The sequence below is a fragment of the Neomonachus schauinslandi genome, chromosome 2 (genome assembly GCF_002201575.2).
Source record: "Neomonachus schauinslandi chromosome 2, ASM220157v2, whole genome shotgun sequence".
NCBI lineage: Eukaryota > Metazoa > Chordata > Mammalia > Carnivora > Phocidae > Neomonachus > Neomonachus schauinslandi.
Window position 1 is genome coordinate 192,005,838 of NC_058404.1, and position 14,791 is coordinate 192,020,628.

The window sequence follows — 14,791 nt, forward strand, 5'->3', positions numbered from 1 at the left end:
TGTAGATTGGCACTATATGTTTTTAAGAAGTTTCCAATTTCATCTGGGCTCCAAATGCCATTTGGCAAAGCTTTCTCTTACATTCTTCATATTCTGGAACTGTAACACTTTCCTCAAGCTACAATCTTCACAGGTTTTATTTCCTTAGATGCCATCACTTTCCTTCTTATTCCACCTCACCCTTCTCTTTCCCACCCTAGCATTTATATCAGCATCTCTCTTCCTGTTTCATAGGGAGAGGTGTACCTTTCTCTGGCTATGGCCAATTCTCTCCCAGTTCCTAGACTTTGTTTCTTCTGGATCTTCCTCCTTTAATCATTAGTTATTCTTTCTTTGGTGTTTGTACAGCCTTTCCTCCTGGTTACTTTTTGGAATAATAAGTGAAGTCTCTCCCTTCTGTACCTTTCTCCTCTCCTGCCCTTCTGTTAGGTTAGCAATACTCTTAGACCCTAATTACTCTTACTGTCTTTTCCTATCCCTAGCATCTAAAATGATGCCTCACAGTAGATATTCAGTAAATATTTGATTATATTAGATTTTAAATCTTCTAGTTTCTGTCTACTCACAGTCAAATGCTTTTGAAGATTTTAACAATATAGTCTTATTATTTCTTAATTATAGTTGGTCTTGGCTTGGTTGCTGTCAGAGTCTTCGGCATCTTGATCTGTCTGGATGTGAAAAAATCACAGATGCGGCTCTAGAGAAGATCTCTAGAGCCCTTGGAATTCTAACATCTCATCAGAGTGGCCTTTTAAAAACTTCTACGAGCAAAATTACTTCGACTACATGGAAGAATAAAGACATTACCATGCAGTCCACCAAGCCGTATGCTTGTTTGCACGATTTAACTAACAAAGGTATTGGAGAAGAAATGGATAATGAACACCCCTGGACTAAGCCCGTTTCTTCTGACAGTTTCACTTCTCCGTATGTGTGGATGTTAGATGCTGAAGATTTGGCTGATATTGAAGATGCTGTAGAATGGAGACATAGAAATGTTGAAAGTCTTTGTGTAATGGAAACAGCATCCAACTTTAGTTGTTCCTCCGCTGGTTGTTACAGTAAAGATATTGTTGGACTAAGGACTAGTGTCTGTTGGCAACAGCATTGTGCTTCTCCAGCCTTTGCATATTGTGGTCATTCGTTTTGTTGTACAGGAACAGCTCTAAGAACTATGTCAGCACTCCCAGAGTCTTCTGCATTGTGTAAAAAAGCATCAAGGACTAGATTGCTTAGAGGAAAAGACTTAATTTACTCTGGGAGTGAAAAATCTGATCAAGAGACTGGACGTGTACTTCTCTTTCTCAGTCTGTCTGGATGTTATCAGATTACAGACCATGGTCTCAGGTAAGTAATCAGTTGCAGAATATTAAGAAATGGACATGCTTACATTCTCAAATGGAATATGAAAATTTCAGTCTAAGTCATTCCTTTTAGCTGATTTGTTTAACCGAAAGAGTTAACCAGAATCTGTCTTAGTTCAAAGCATTAGAACAATATAACTTGAGCTCAAAGTTTCATTTCAGTCCATTTAAATTCTTTGTGATATACAGAAGAACATTAAGAGTTTATTTTGTTTTTTTTAAAAAGAATTTTTGTTTATTTTTCAGAGAGAGAGAGTGCGTGTGTGCACATAAGATGGGGAAGGGCAGAGGGAGAAGCAGACTCCCCGCTGAGCAGGGAGCCCAATGCAGGGCTTGATTCCAGGACCCTGGGATCCTGACCTGAGCCGGAGGCAAACACTTAACCAATTGAGCCACCCAGGCGCCCAGAACATTGAGTTTAATCAATACTTAGCAAATGCCTCCAAATTTTCTAAGGTGCTTTAGTGGGTGAAAAGATAAATGAGATGATAGTTTTTCCCTCAAGGGCTTGTAACAGAGAAGAAAATAATGTATACCATATTCTGTTGCTGTGTATTATTTTTGTACACTCTATAAGGGATGTCGAGTAAAGATTCTGTGGGGATCAAAGGAGAGAGAGAGAGAGACAGACCTTTCATTCAATTGTAGTAAATGATGAGGAAATTTAATGAGGAAGGGTGCCTGTCTGGGTCAGTCAACAGAGCATCTGACTCTTGATCTCAGGGTTGTGAGTTCAAGCCCCACGTTGGACATGGAGGGGGAGCGCCTACTTAAAAAAAAAAAAAAAAAGGAAAAAAATTAAGAAATGACACTGAATTGAATCTTGAGGAAAAACGAAGGATTTTGATAGGTGGCAGTTGGAGCAGACACCATTCATTCCAAGCAGTGGGGAATACTTGAGCACACTGTACACGCAGTAGTAAAGCGCTGTTGTAGTTGCTTTTATTGTTATTTTGTTGTACGGCTGTTCTCAGCATTAATAATGTGCAATAATTATTTCATTATCTTTGATAGGAACTTTTGGAAATTGTTTATGTGTTTTCTCTTTTACCCTATAATAGACTTGAATTTTATTAAGGTTCTTTAATAATGGGGTGCTAGACATGTTAAACAATGAAAATTCATCCAAATAAAGCCTATCTTCTTTTCTCGGAGGTATGATCTTTAGCAGATTAAGTTGGACTCAATAGGGAATGTCTAGAGACTTGGTATTCCAGTTTGGTTGTAGTGAAGGATACGTACTGGGCGATGGTTGGATATAAGTTTATAAAAGTAGGTTGGTGATATATAAGTGGAAGGCAGAAAAGCAGAAAAATAGTATTTTTTGAGTAGCTTTCTGTATTCTTTCTTTAAGGAGCGAGGTCCTTAAAAAAATACGTATTTCAAATGTACCCCATATGGTTTAATAATTTACAAAAATGTTTTCAGTTAAAACTTCTATAAATAAAAATCCTATTTTAAATTTATAGGAAAGTTAGCAGAAAAAGGGATCTTTGTAAAGGTTTTTGAAAAGAAAATAATTCTATACTAATTTATTGGCATTAATACTAGAATTTGGCCTACTAAAGGGGTGCAGAATTACATTTATTTCATCATTTAGGTTTTTCTTTAACTTAAATGAGTCATGGTTTTATATTGGGGATTTTTGGAAACTGTAGAATGTCTGTAGAGTAATTTAGTGCCATTATGTAGCCTTAAGTTTTTACAAAAAGCACTGTTGAGTTGTATTGGAATTGAATAGCCAGAGTTTAGAGTTTTTGGTCTTTGAGCATGAGCTGCTTGTACTGCCTTTTTAAGTTATAAAGAGACTACATGGGAGAAGTTCTGTATTTTACTTTCTGGTTTTTTTTTGTCATTAGAATCTTTAGTAGATTAAATTGATCTCTTTCTTCCTAGAGCAAGGAAGGGTGGAGGTGAAACATTCATTAGCCCAGAGAGGTATCTCTTCTCAGCAGCTAGATTCTAGTTCATGTTTTATTGGACCCACTTGGAGCTCTGTTAGGTTATGTGTTCTTATGCAAAATCTTGGAGAAAATACCATGGTTCACTCACTTTGGGGCCAGACAGACTTGGTGTAGGTTGATACTGTTTTCTTTTTCTACATAACTGTCTTTGTCTAAAATACTTAACCTGAGCCTTATATAAAATGAATAGATGACACATAGTAGATTTTCAGTAAGTAGTAGCCGCTGTGTAATGATGTTAGTTATCTTTGACATGAGCCTTTGGAAATTGACTACATATTTATATTGTAAGAAGACAGTATATAATACACATAACATACAAAATGTGTGTTAATTGACTGTTTATGTTATGGGTAAGGCTTCTAGTCAGTAGTAGGCTACTAGCAGTTAAGTGTTTGGGAGTCAGAAGTTACACTCAGATTTTCTCTTGCGTGAGGTGGGGATTGTTGATGTGCTTACCTCCGAGTTGTTCAAGGGTCAACTGTAGATTTGAGTATGACCAGACTTCTTTAATAATCGGATGTCAGATATGTTATAATGAAGAATTTATCCAGCACAAAACCTAATACTTCCCTGCCATTATAAAAGATACTTAATATGAGATTATTACAAAAATCTTCCAGAAGTCGTGTACAAGAATGTTTTCCCCTGAGGTAGCTGCTGTTACTATGGTTTGGCTGCTGTGCATCATTCCCTTAATTTTCCTTTTGTTCAAACTAAGGTGCATAGATTGTAGTTAAAGCAATAGAAAGTAAAAGACAACCATATTCTCATTCCTTTTTAAACTTTTTTATTATATTTTTATATTATATTCCTGATATGGTTTAAGTTGTTTTTGAATGTAAATTGGTTTTAAAGTAAAAGGAATCTTTGGTTCAGTTTAAAACCTAATAATTCATTTTCCAATACCATTATGTTTTTCATTACCACTATACGTTATTAAAACTTATTTGTGGCTCCATTCAGTTGCATTTTTTCTTTTTCTTTTTTTTCAGTTTTATTTTAAGTAATCTCTACACCCAGTGTGAGACTCAAACTCACAACCCTGAGATCAAGACTTGCATGCTCTTCTGACTGAGCCAGCTAGGTGCCCCTCAGTTGCGTTTTCTTTTTTTTTTTTTAATTTTTAATTTTTTTAAGTTTAAAATTTTTTTTTACTTTTATTGTTGTGGTGGGTTTTTTTGGGGGGGGTACAAAAAGGTGATTTTATTAAAGTACGGGGACAGGACTCGTGAGCAGAAAAAGCTGCTGCCACTTTTATTGTTTCTTAAGTAGGCTCCATACCCATCCTGAAGTCCAGTGTGTAGGGCCCAAACTCGATATCCTGAGATTCAAGACCTGAGCTGAAGTCGAGTCAGGCACTCAACCAACTGAGCCACCCACGTGCCCCCAGTTGCATTTTCAGTATGACCAGTTTTACTGTTCAGAGAATGAAATAACAGATAACAACCTTTTGTAACATTTCAGAGCTGCAGTGATATCTGAGCAAGTGGCAGTTTTCCTGTTTTCTTAGTTTTGTTGGGATATTTTTAAATAAGCCAAAATTTATTAAAAATTCTGTATAATTAAAAATCGATTTCAAAGGGAGTCAGAATTTTGATTAATATAATTAAGAGGTATCTTCTGTTTGCTTTTAGTGAAAAAGGATTTAGAAACTTCTTAGTAAGGTTTGGAAAATGCTAGGAGGGGGGCATATTTCATCTAAAAGCAGAATTATAGAGGGGATGCGTGGGGGGGGTTGGGGGAACTGGGTGATGGACATTAAGGAGGGCACATGATATAATGAGCACTGGGTATTATATAAGACTGATGAATTACTGAACTCTACATCTGAAACTAATAATACATTATATGTTAATTAATTGAATTTAAATAAATGCAAAAAAAAGCACAGAATTATAGGGCTTTATTTGAATACAAGTTTCCATCCCCACTTCCCTCTAAGGCAGGAAGTGAATTCCTAAGTGAAATTTGAAAAAAAGCATAAAAGTGATTTTTAGTTGTTATTTTGATATTAACCTTAGAAATAACTAAGTAAAAAATTTACTGCTATTGGCAATGGAAATAAGTTACATTTCTGCCTTACGGTTTTGCAGCTAGTGGTGAAGAGTTTGTATATGAGATATCCTTGAAATAAACACTTGAGTTTGAATTTTTTTTAAAGATTTATTTATTTTAGAGAGAGAGAGCACATGGTGGGGTGGGGCAGAGGGAGAGGGAGAGAGAGCCTTAAGCAGACTGCACTCACTTAGCATGGAGCCCCATGTGGGGCTTGATCTCACAACCTTGAGATCATGACCTGAGCCAAAACCAAGAGTCAGATGCTTAACCAACTGCACCACCCAGGTGCCCCTGAGTTTGAATTTAAGGAAGAATTAATTTTGATGATGGGGAACCACACAGGAACTATCTTATCTGATATCATTTGGACTGCTGGCTGACTGAAAAAGTCTCCAGTCTGAGTGCAAATGACCTTTTTAGTCAGGTATCCTGAAGGAATCTTTCTGAATCATTTAAATATTTATTGAGCACCTACTACATGACTTGCTCTGTTCTAATTGCTAGGGATCTATAAATAAGACAAATTCCCTGTTTTCATAGAGTTTATAATCTAGTGGTAGTAATAGACCGTAAACATGTAATATCAGACTGTTCTGAAGAAAAGTAAAGTTAGTTTATGGAGTAGAGAATACATAGAATGCTCCTTCATATTTGATAAGCAGGAAAGGCTTTGAAAAGAAGCATTTTTTGAGTAGAGATTGGAATAAAGTTAGTGCATTTTATATGCATTTCTTGGGAAAAAGGCTAAGGAAATAAATGCAAATTTTTTTGCATTTTCCTGAGCCACCCACGTGCCCCAGACCACTTTTTATTGTTATGTTAGTCACCATACAGTACATCATTAGTTTTTGATGTAGTGTTCCATGATTCATTGTTTGCATATAACACCCAGTGCTCCATGCAGTATGTGCCCTCCTTAATACCCATCACTGGGCTAACCAATCCCCCCACCCCCCTCCCCTCTAGAACCCTCAGTTTGTTTCTCTGAGTCCATAGTCTCTCATGGTTTGTCTCCCTCTCCGATTTTCCCCCTTCATTTTTCCCTTCCTTCTCTTAATGTCCTCCATGCTATTCTTTATGTTCCACAAATAAGTGAAACCATATGATAATTGACTTTCTCTGCTTGACTTCTTTCACTTAGCATAATCTCCTCCAGTCCCATCCATGTTGATGTAAAAGTTGGGTATTCACCCTTTCTGATGGCTGAGTAATATTCCATTGTATATATGGACCACATCTTTATCCATTCATCTGTTGAAGGGCATCTCGGCTCTTTCCACAGTTTGGCTATTGTGGACACTGCTGCTATGAACATTTGGGGTGCATATGGCCTTCACTACATCTGTGTCTTTGGGGTAAATACCCAGTAGTGCAATTGCTGGGTCATAGGGTGGCTCTATTTTTAATTTTTTGAGGCATCTCCACACTGTTTTCCAAAGTGGCTGTACCAACTTACATTCCCACCAACAGTGTAAGAGGGTTCTCCTTTCTCCACAGCCTCTCCAACATTTGTTATTTCTTGCCTTGTCAGTTTTTGCCATTCTAACTGGTGTAAGGTGGTATCTCGATGTGGTTTTGATTTGAATTTCCCTGATGGCTAATGATGATGAACATTTTTTCATGTGTCTATTAGTCATTTGTATGTCTTCTTTTGAGAAGTGTCTGTTCATGTCTTCTGCCCATTTTTTGACTTGATTATTTGCTTTTTGGGTGTTGAGTTTGAGAAGTTCTTTATAGATTTTGGATACTAGCCCTTTATCTGATATGTCATTTGCAAATACCTTCTCCCATTCTGTGGGTTGCCTCTTTGTTTTGTTGACTATTTCCTTTGCTGTGCAGAAGAAGCTTTTTATCTTGATGAAGTCCCAAAAGTTCATTTTCACTTTTGTTTCCCTTACCTTTGGAGACATGTCTTGAAAGAAGTTGTTGTGGCCGATGTCGAAGAGGTTACTGCCTTTTTGTATTTATTATGTTGGTTTAAAAATTATTTCAATTTTTGGCACCTGCATGGCTCAGTTGGTTAGGCATCGGACTCTTGATCTCAGCTTAGGTCTAGATCTCAGGGTTGTGAGTTCAGGCCCTACACTGGGCTCCACACTGAGTGTGGAGCCTACTTAAAAAATAATAGTAATAAAAATTATTTCGGTTAATCACAATAGTAACTACAACTGGTGTCAGTAGGTTTGAGAACAAATAAAACTCACATGTGCATACAACTTAGTATATGGGAACAGAGGTGCTAATTGGGAGCTTTCAGTCCTCTTCTGCATTAGTCATTATGTTCTGTTTAGGGATGGGGTAGCATGAGTTTTGGCACATTGGTTATATGGGGCTTGTTACAAGAGCATTGACTATAAAAACATAGATTGAAAAATCAAGATTTTTTTTTTTTAAAGATTTTTATTAGAAAGAGTGAGAGAGCACAAGCAGCTGGGGAGAGGCAGAGGGAGAGGGAGAAGCAGACTTCCCGCTGAGCAGGGAGCGTGATGAGGGACTCTATCCCAGGACCCTGGGATCATGACCTGAGCTGAAGGCAAATGTTTAACCCACTGAGCCACCCAGGTGCCCCGAAAATCAATATTTTAAAGTAGATTGAAGCCATAGGGAACAGATAGTGTTATGTGTATAGTCTTAATGCAACATTTTCAGTTTTTCATAGGAATGAAATAAATCTTGGCCGTTAACTGATTAAAAGTAGCCTCTTATTTAAATTCCCAACCTTCTTTGACCCCCTCACATTGCCATTATTGTTTTGTTATACACTACCGTTTCTCTTCTTGAGCCCAAGGCAACTGCTCTTTTAATTTTTTGTAGGCAGCATATATTGTTAGGTCTTACTTTTTAAAATTCAGTCAGGTATTCCCTGTCATTTAATTGATCTATTTGGGCTATTTACATTTAACATAATTATTGATATGGTTATTTTTATGCCTATCATCTTGCTGTTTGTTTTCCTCTTGTTTTATCTTTTCTTCGTTTTGTCTTTTCCTGCTTCTTTTGGATTTATTAAGTACTTTTTAGTATCTTGTTTTATTTCTTCTGTTGGCTAGTACCTCATGTATTTAGTGTTTGCTCCAGGGTTTGTATGCATTTTTTTTAAAGTCATTGTTTACTAATCCCATCATTGTCATTTATTGGTCTGTTTCTGTTGATTGATTTTTTCCTGATTCTTTGAATGTCTAGTATTTCATTTGATACCAGATAGTGTGAATTATACATTGTTGAATTCTGGATTTTGTTCTTTTTCTTTAAAGATTACTACTTTTGAATCATTCCCTGCTCTGTAATATTTCTATAACTTGTAAATATTTCTATAACTTTTTTTTTCTTATTGCATGTATTGTCAATACCTTGTTTAATGTTTCTTTCCCTAGTTGAGGGCAGAACCTGTATTTTACTAATCTTGCATTTTACTGTTTAGGCTTGTGCCTGACATACTTGGGCATTGGTGATAAAAGGTAGATTAGAGTGATCTTCCTAGGATGCATTTTTTTTACTTGCTATTACTCTTCTATCTAAACCTTTCAGTGAGTTTTGTTGCAGTTTGGTTAGGTCCGAAATCTTGGCCCTTGCTTATTACTTCTGTAGTTGATATATATATATCTTTATATATCTTGTTATCTTCTTAACTCTCTAAATTTTTACCTGGTCATATTCTCACCCCTGCCAAAAAAAAGACAATAAACAGATAAATGTCACAAACACACACCCACCCACAGAGCCATCCTTTCTCTAGCCATACTCAACTATTTTCTCTTCCTTCAAGGTGCCATATTTCTCATCTTTAGACATCTGTATTTGCACTGTCTGTAACATACATTTATTGGCTAACTTCTGTTCGTTTCTGTCACAGTTTAAATGTCCCTTCTTGGGGCTTCTGGGTGGCTCAGTCAGTTAAGTGTCTGCCTTCAGCTCAGGTCATGATCCCAGGGTCCTGGGATGGAGCCCGAGAGTCGGCCTCCCTGCTCCATGGGGAGCCTGCTTCTCCCTCTCCCTCTGCCTGCCGCTCCTGCTGCTTGTGCTCTCTCTCACTCTCTGTGTCAAATAAATAAGAAATCTTAAAACAAAACAAAAAACTTTTTTTTTTTTTAAAGATTTTATTTATTTATTCATTAGAGACAGAGAGAGAGAGGCAGAGGGAGAAGCAGGCTCCCCACCTAGCAGGGAGCCCGATGCGGGACTCGATCCCAGGACCCTGGGATCATGACCTGAGCCGAAGGCAGACGCTTAACCATCTGAGCCACCCAGGCGCCCAAAACAAAAAACTTCTTATAGGAAACCTTTTTGGACTCCCCTTCTCTCCCCCATCAGTACCCTTCTGTATGTTCCCAGGAGACCATCATATGGTATTATAATTGCATATTTATTTTTGATTTGTTTGATTTCCCATTAAGCTCATTGAGGTCAGTGACTGCACAAGTGGTTTCTTGAAGTACACTGTGAAAAGAAGTTTTATATTCCATGCAGTCTGTCCTCAGTGTGCTGAAAATTCTTAAATTTTAGGAAATGGAGCAGTCTCTGTGTTGAAGTTAGCTTCTGAGATCTTTCAGACCACTTTTTTTTTCCTTAAGATTTTATTAATTTAGGGGCGCCTGGGTGGCTCAGTCGGTTGAGCGTCCAACTCTTGATTTTTGGTTCAGGTCACAATCTCAGGGTCATGAGATCAGGCTCTGCACTCAGCTGGGAGTCTACTTGAGATTTTCTCTCCCTTTGCACCTCGCCCACTCCCACCCTGTTCACACACTCTGTCTCTCAAAGTGAATAGATAAATCTTTAAAAAAAAAGATTTTATTTATTTAGAGTGAGAGAGTGTGTGCACTTGAGTGGGGAGAGGAGCAGGGAGAGGGAGAGAGAGAGAAGAGAATCTCAAGCAAACACCATACTAAGCATGGAGCCCAGTGCTGGGCTCGATTTCATGATGCTGAGATCCTGACCTGAGCTGAAATCAAGAGTCCACTCAACTGACTGAGCCACCCAGGTGCCCAGGACCACTTTTTTTTTTTTTTTAAGTAGACTCCATGTCCAGGGTGGAGCCCAGTGAGGGTCTTGAACTCATGGCCCTGAGATTAAGACCTGAGCTGAGATCAAGAGTCGAGGCTTAGCCAGCTAAGCCACCCACGTGCCCCAGACCACTTTTTAAAGGCTGTTCTATTTCTTATTATGAGGTATTCAGCTTTATAGGAAAAAAAGAATTAACTTTAAACCTTATACTGTCTTCTTTAAAGACCACTGTCTCTAAATGCTGTGGCTCAGTCAAGCCACTGGGGGAGGTTCTGAACTGCCACTGTTGTTAATTAGAAATCTGAAGAGATGGACAAGGAAATTTATGATTTAAAAAAAAAAAATCAGTTTAACTAATTTTTCTTTTCAATCAAAATGTAAGGGGAAGTATGCATTTAAATCTCCCTTGGGACTTGGGGTTTTGATTGTTTTTATTTGTTTTTTTAAGAATTATTTATTTGAGAGAGAGGGGAGAGAGCGAGCGAGCACAAGCAGGGGGGAGGGGCAGAGGGAGAGAGAGAATCCCAAGCAGACTCCCCGCTGAGCCTGGAGCCTGATGCTGGATATGATCCCACAACCCTGAGATCATGACCTGAGCCAAAATCAGGAGTCAGACATTCAACCGACTGAGCTACCCACATGCCCTGATAAGTTGTTTTTAATAGATCAATTTCTTCTTTTAAACATGTAGTTACAAAACTTTAAAATGTCCCCTCCTAGTCTTTCCTAGTCAGCAATTCCATAGTTTTTAGATACCAATTTTACTTAACTTCCTAATTTTCACGTACCTGTACAATCATGTTAATTTTTTTAACTAAACTTACTGTATTGTTAGTCTCTTGACGTCCCTTTTAAGATCGACTGTTCCAGTTTTCACAGTTTTGCTGTTGTAATATTGCTTTAAATATTGTATAGAAAATTGATGTTCTTAATTTTGTTCTTGATATTTTTCAGCTCTGCCATTGTCATTTTAGCTAACTTCTCATTTTATCTATTTATATTAATGTTTTTATTCTTCTAGGATATACCATTAGGTTTTCAGTTTTTACTGACATGTAATTCACTTACCATTAAGTTCATCCTTTTGAAGTATACAAATCAGTGGTTTCAGTAGATTTACAAGGTTGGCAAGCGTCACCACTGATTCAGAAACATTTTCATCATACCATAAGGAAACCCTCTACTCTTTAGCAGTTACTTCTCATTCCTCTTTGCGCCCAGCCCCTGGCAACTACCAGTCTACTTTCTGTCTCTATGCCTATTCTGCCTATTTTGGATATTTCATCTAAATAGAATCATACAATATGTGGCCTTTTGTGTCTGGCTTTTTTCACTTAGCATATGTTTTCAAGTTAATCCATGTGGTAGCATGTATCAGTACTTTATGGCTGTTTAATGCTTATTTATCCACTCATTTTAATTAATTGAAATTTGGGTTGTTTCCACTTTTGGCTATTATGAATGAAGCTGCAATGAGTATTTGTTTGCAAGTTATCATGTGAACATATGTTTTCAGTTCTCTTGGGTGTACACCTAGGAGAGGATGTGTTGGATCATATGCTAGCTCTAACTCTGAGGAACTGACAAAACTAGTCATTAATTTTCTTGATAATTTTCACTTAGACAACCTGTAGGAGAATGATTACAATTCCAAGATACAGTACTTCTAAGGATTGAGTTGCTGTAATTTCTTACAAAGAGAAATTTTATAGACTTGTTTATTGAATGTCCTTAGGAAAAATGTAGGAAGTTTTTCTCAGTTAAATGTATTGCTGCCTAAGGATGAGGTGAGTTACCATGTTTATAGAAATTCTTGAATTTTCTCATTACCAAATTGAAAGATTTGTTAATAGTGGTCCAGTGGGCCATAGGAATACATAAATTTTCATAGATTAATATATTCTAATTGTTGGATTGCTTCTCTTACACAGGGTTTTGACTCTGGGAGGAGGGCTGCCTTATTTGGAGCACCTTAATCTCTCTGGTTGTCTTACTGTAACTGGTGCAGGCCTACAGGATTTGGTTTCAGCATGTCCTTCTCTAAACGATGAATACTTTTACTACTGTGACAACATTAACGGTAATGCCTTTTAATAATGAGATAACTTTGAAGGAATGGATTTAAAAATTTTTGACAGTTCTCATTATTCTTAGGGTTTCTATTTAATTGTCTAGCTAATTACCGAACTTTTTTACTTTCAGAGGTGATTCTTTACATTTGATAAAATTTAAAAATCATGTATGTTTTCATTAATTAGCTTCTATAAAGGTAAGTTTTTCTTTCAGATAGGTATTTCAAATATATATTCCAGATTTTTGAGATATGTAATAGTTTAATAAATTCTAAAATGGCAAGTTGTAAAAATACGAAAGTTCTTTTTTTTTTTTTTAAGATTTTATTTATTTGTTTGAGAGAGAGAGAAGGAGCAGCGGGGAGGGTCAGAGGGAGAGTGAGAAGCAGACTCCCCGCTGAGCAGGGAGCCTGACGTGGGACTCAGTCCCAGGACCCTGAGATCATGACCTGAGCCGAAGGCAGTTGCTTAACCAACTTAACCAACTGAGCCACCCAGGGACCCCTAGAAATACTAAAATTCTTACAAAATTTTGGGAAATTCTTCTAGAGTGTATATAGCATTCATTAACAATTTAACAGTATTGATGTTCTAGATACACCAGTTTCTTAGGGATGGTGACTCAGTTTTCTTGTAACACAACTTTTAAAAAAAATGCAGTTGAGAAGGGAGGACTTTGGTAATGTGAACTTATTGGGGATCCTGGGTCTGGTTTCAAATCAGTTTCATGGAAGATTGAGGGGGATGGGTGTGTAGTATTGGGGAAGAGGCTGAGATGCTTTAGACATGACTGAAATTCCTACAGTATTTTGGAGATTGATTCCTGAACTTACTTATAACAATCATTGGATAAATATTTATTGATTGTTTTGTTCTTAAACCTATCCCTACCCTGCAGTGGGCTTGTTGCATATGTTTTTTCAAGGTACATTCAGTACCCTTTTGGGCTTTTGATAGTCCTGGTAGAGACTGAAGTTTCTAGAAGCACAAAAAGCTTCTCAGTTATTAGTAAGCAAATCAATTCCCTGTATTTATAACTGGAGAAACATTTACATGGTTCAGATTCTACTATGCACCTGTCTTTTTACACCATATACTGTTTTCTTTGAAAGCCTAAGTTATCTTAAGATGACAAGAAGATCACCTGAGTTTCTCTAAGGGAGAATAATTGAAAAGAACCAAGGCTGGAGGAATGGTCTTTAATGACATACCTGTAGGCAGAGAAGTTAGCAAATTGCTATTTCTGGGAGATTAAGTTTTCCTTAAATACATATAAAGAGACAGGAGATCGCAGCTCTTTTATTTCTGGCATCACATTGGTGATGCAGGAGATGACCTCCCTTGTTCTTGAAGTTGCAATACTAAGTAGGAGCATTTCTTTGCTCTCTCTTGCCTTCAGCATATAATCCAGGAATGGTGAAATGAGTGTCATTTTAGTTGCAACCTGCTAAGCATACAAAAACTTAAAGTTTGATTGCTTCCACAAACCATTTACTGCTTTGGTAGATGCAGGAAATTTGTGATGGGAGATTTTTTTAATGTACAGTTACGTCATTGTAGGTGCAATGTTGTACTTCCTAATTCCTAAGGCTTCTAGGACATATTATGAAAAGTAACTAGTAAGCAATTATTTTTATAAGAAAAACATCTTATTTGTATGTTGCACTTGAATTGTCTACAGTTGATTTCAGCATAGGTTATGCTTGTGGGAATATCACAACTGAATTTGTTAGATTTGTTTTTGGGTATATAGATGTTACAGGGTAGGGGAGATCGGATTTCAGTTCATTTTTATGATCTGCCTACTTGTTTTGCTTGTGTAATTTTGAAAACTTCTTGAAATAATTTAGGTGATGGGATAAAGTTAAATACCTAATCTTTTGCATTTTGTTAGGATGTTAGAATTCGTTTCATCTTAACTGGTTTTGAATATATAAATATTAAAGTGTTCAAAGGAGCTGCTACATTCCTTTTGTTGAATGTGATTTTTTCCTTGATAAATGAGTGGTAATTTTCAATAAATGAATTTTAATGAAGATATCTGACTTCTTTGAAAGATTTGAAAGGAAATTGACAGCGCTTGTATAATCCAATATTAAGTCTCCTTTTACAGCTTCTTAAAACATGATTTTGGGGAAATGGAAATCCTTTAAAGTTTATAGGGTGACTTGTCATATTAACTTATATTCCAGAGTTCCAGCCAATTGCTCTTAAAGCAATGCTCTGATGGCACTTTTTCCTTAAAAGGACATATGGACAACCTAGAAAGTGTTAGAATAAAGTTGCATTGTATCCAGTTTTGCAAGATGACACGACTGATCCAGTATCT

General features: G+C 36.9%; 1 protein-coding gene across 4 annotated transcripts in view; it reads left to right on the forward strand.

Moving 5' to 3' along the window:
• The window catches only part of FBXL5 (F-box and leucine rich repeat protein 5), a 53,106-nt gene that overhangs the window by 33,197 nt on the left and 5,118 nt on the right, over positions 1-14,791 (forward strand). For all 4 annotated transcript variants that reach the window (XM_044913019.1, XM_044913016.1, XM_044913017.1 and 1 more), the window contains exons 9-10: positions 622-1,347; positions 12,322-12,470. In XM_044913019.1, the coding sequence (XP_044768954.1) occupies positions 622-1,347; positions 12,322-12,470 (875 nt within the window). The remainder of the gene's footprint in view (positions 1-621; positions 1,348-12,321; positions 12,471-14,791) is intronic.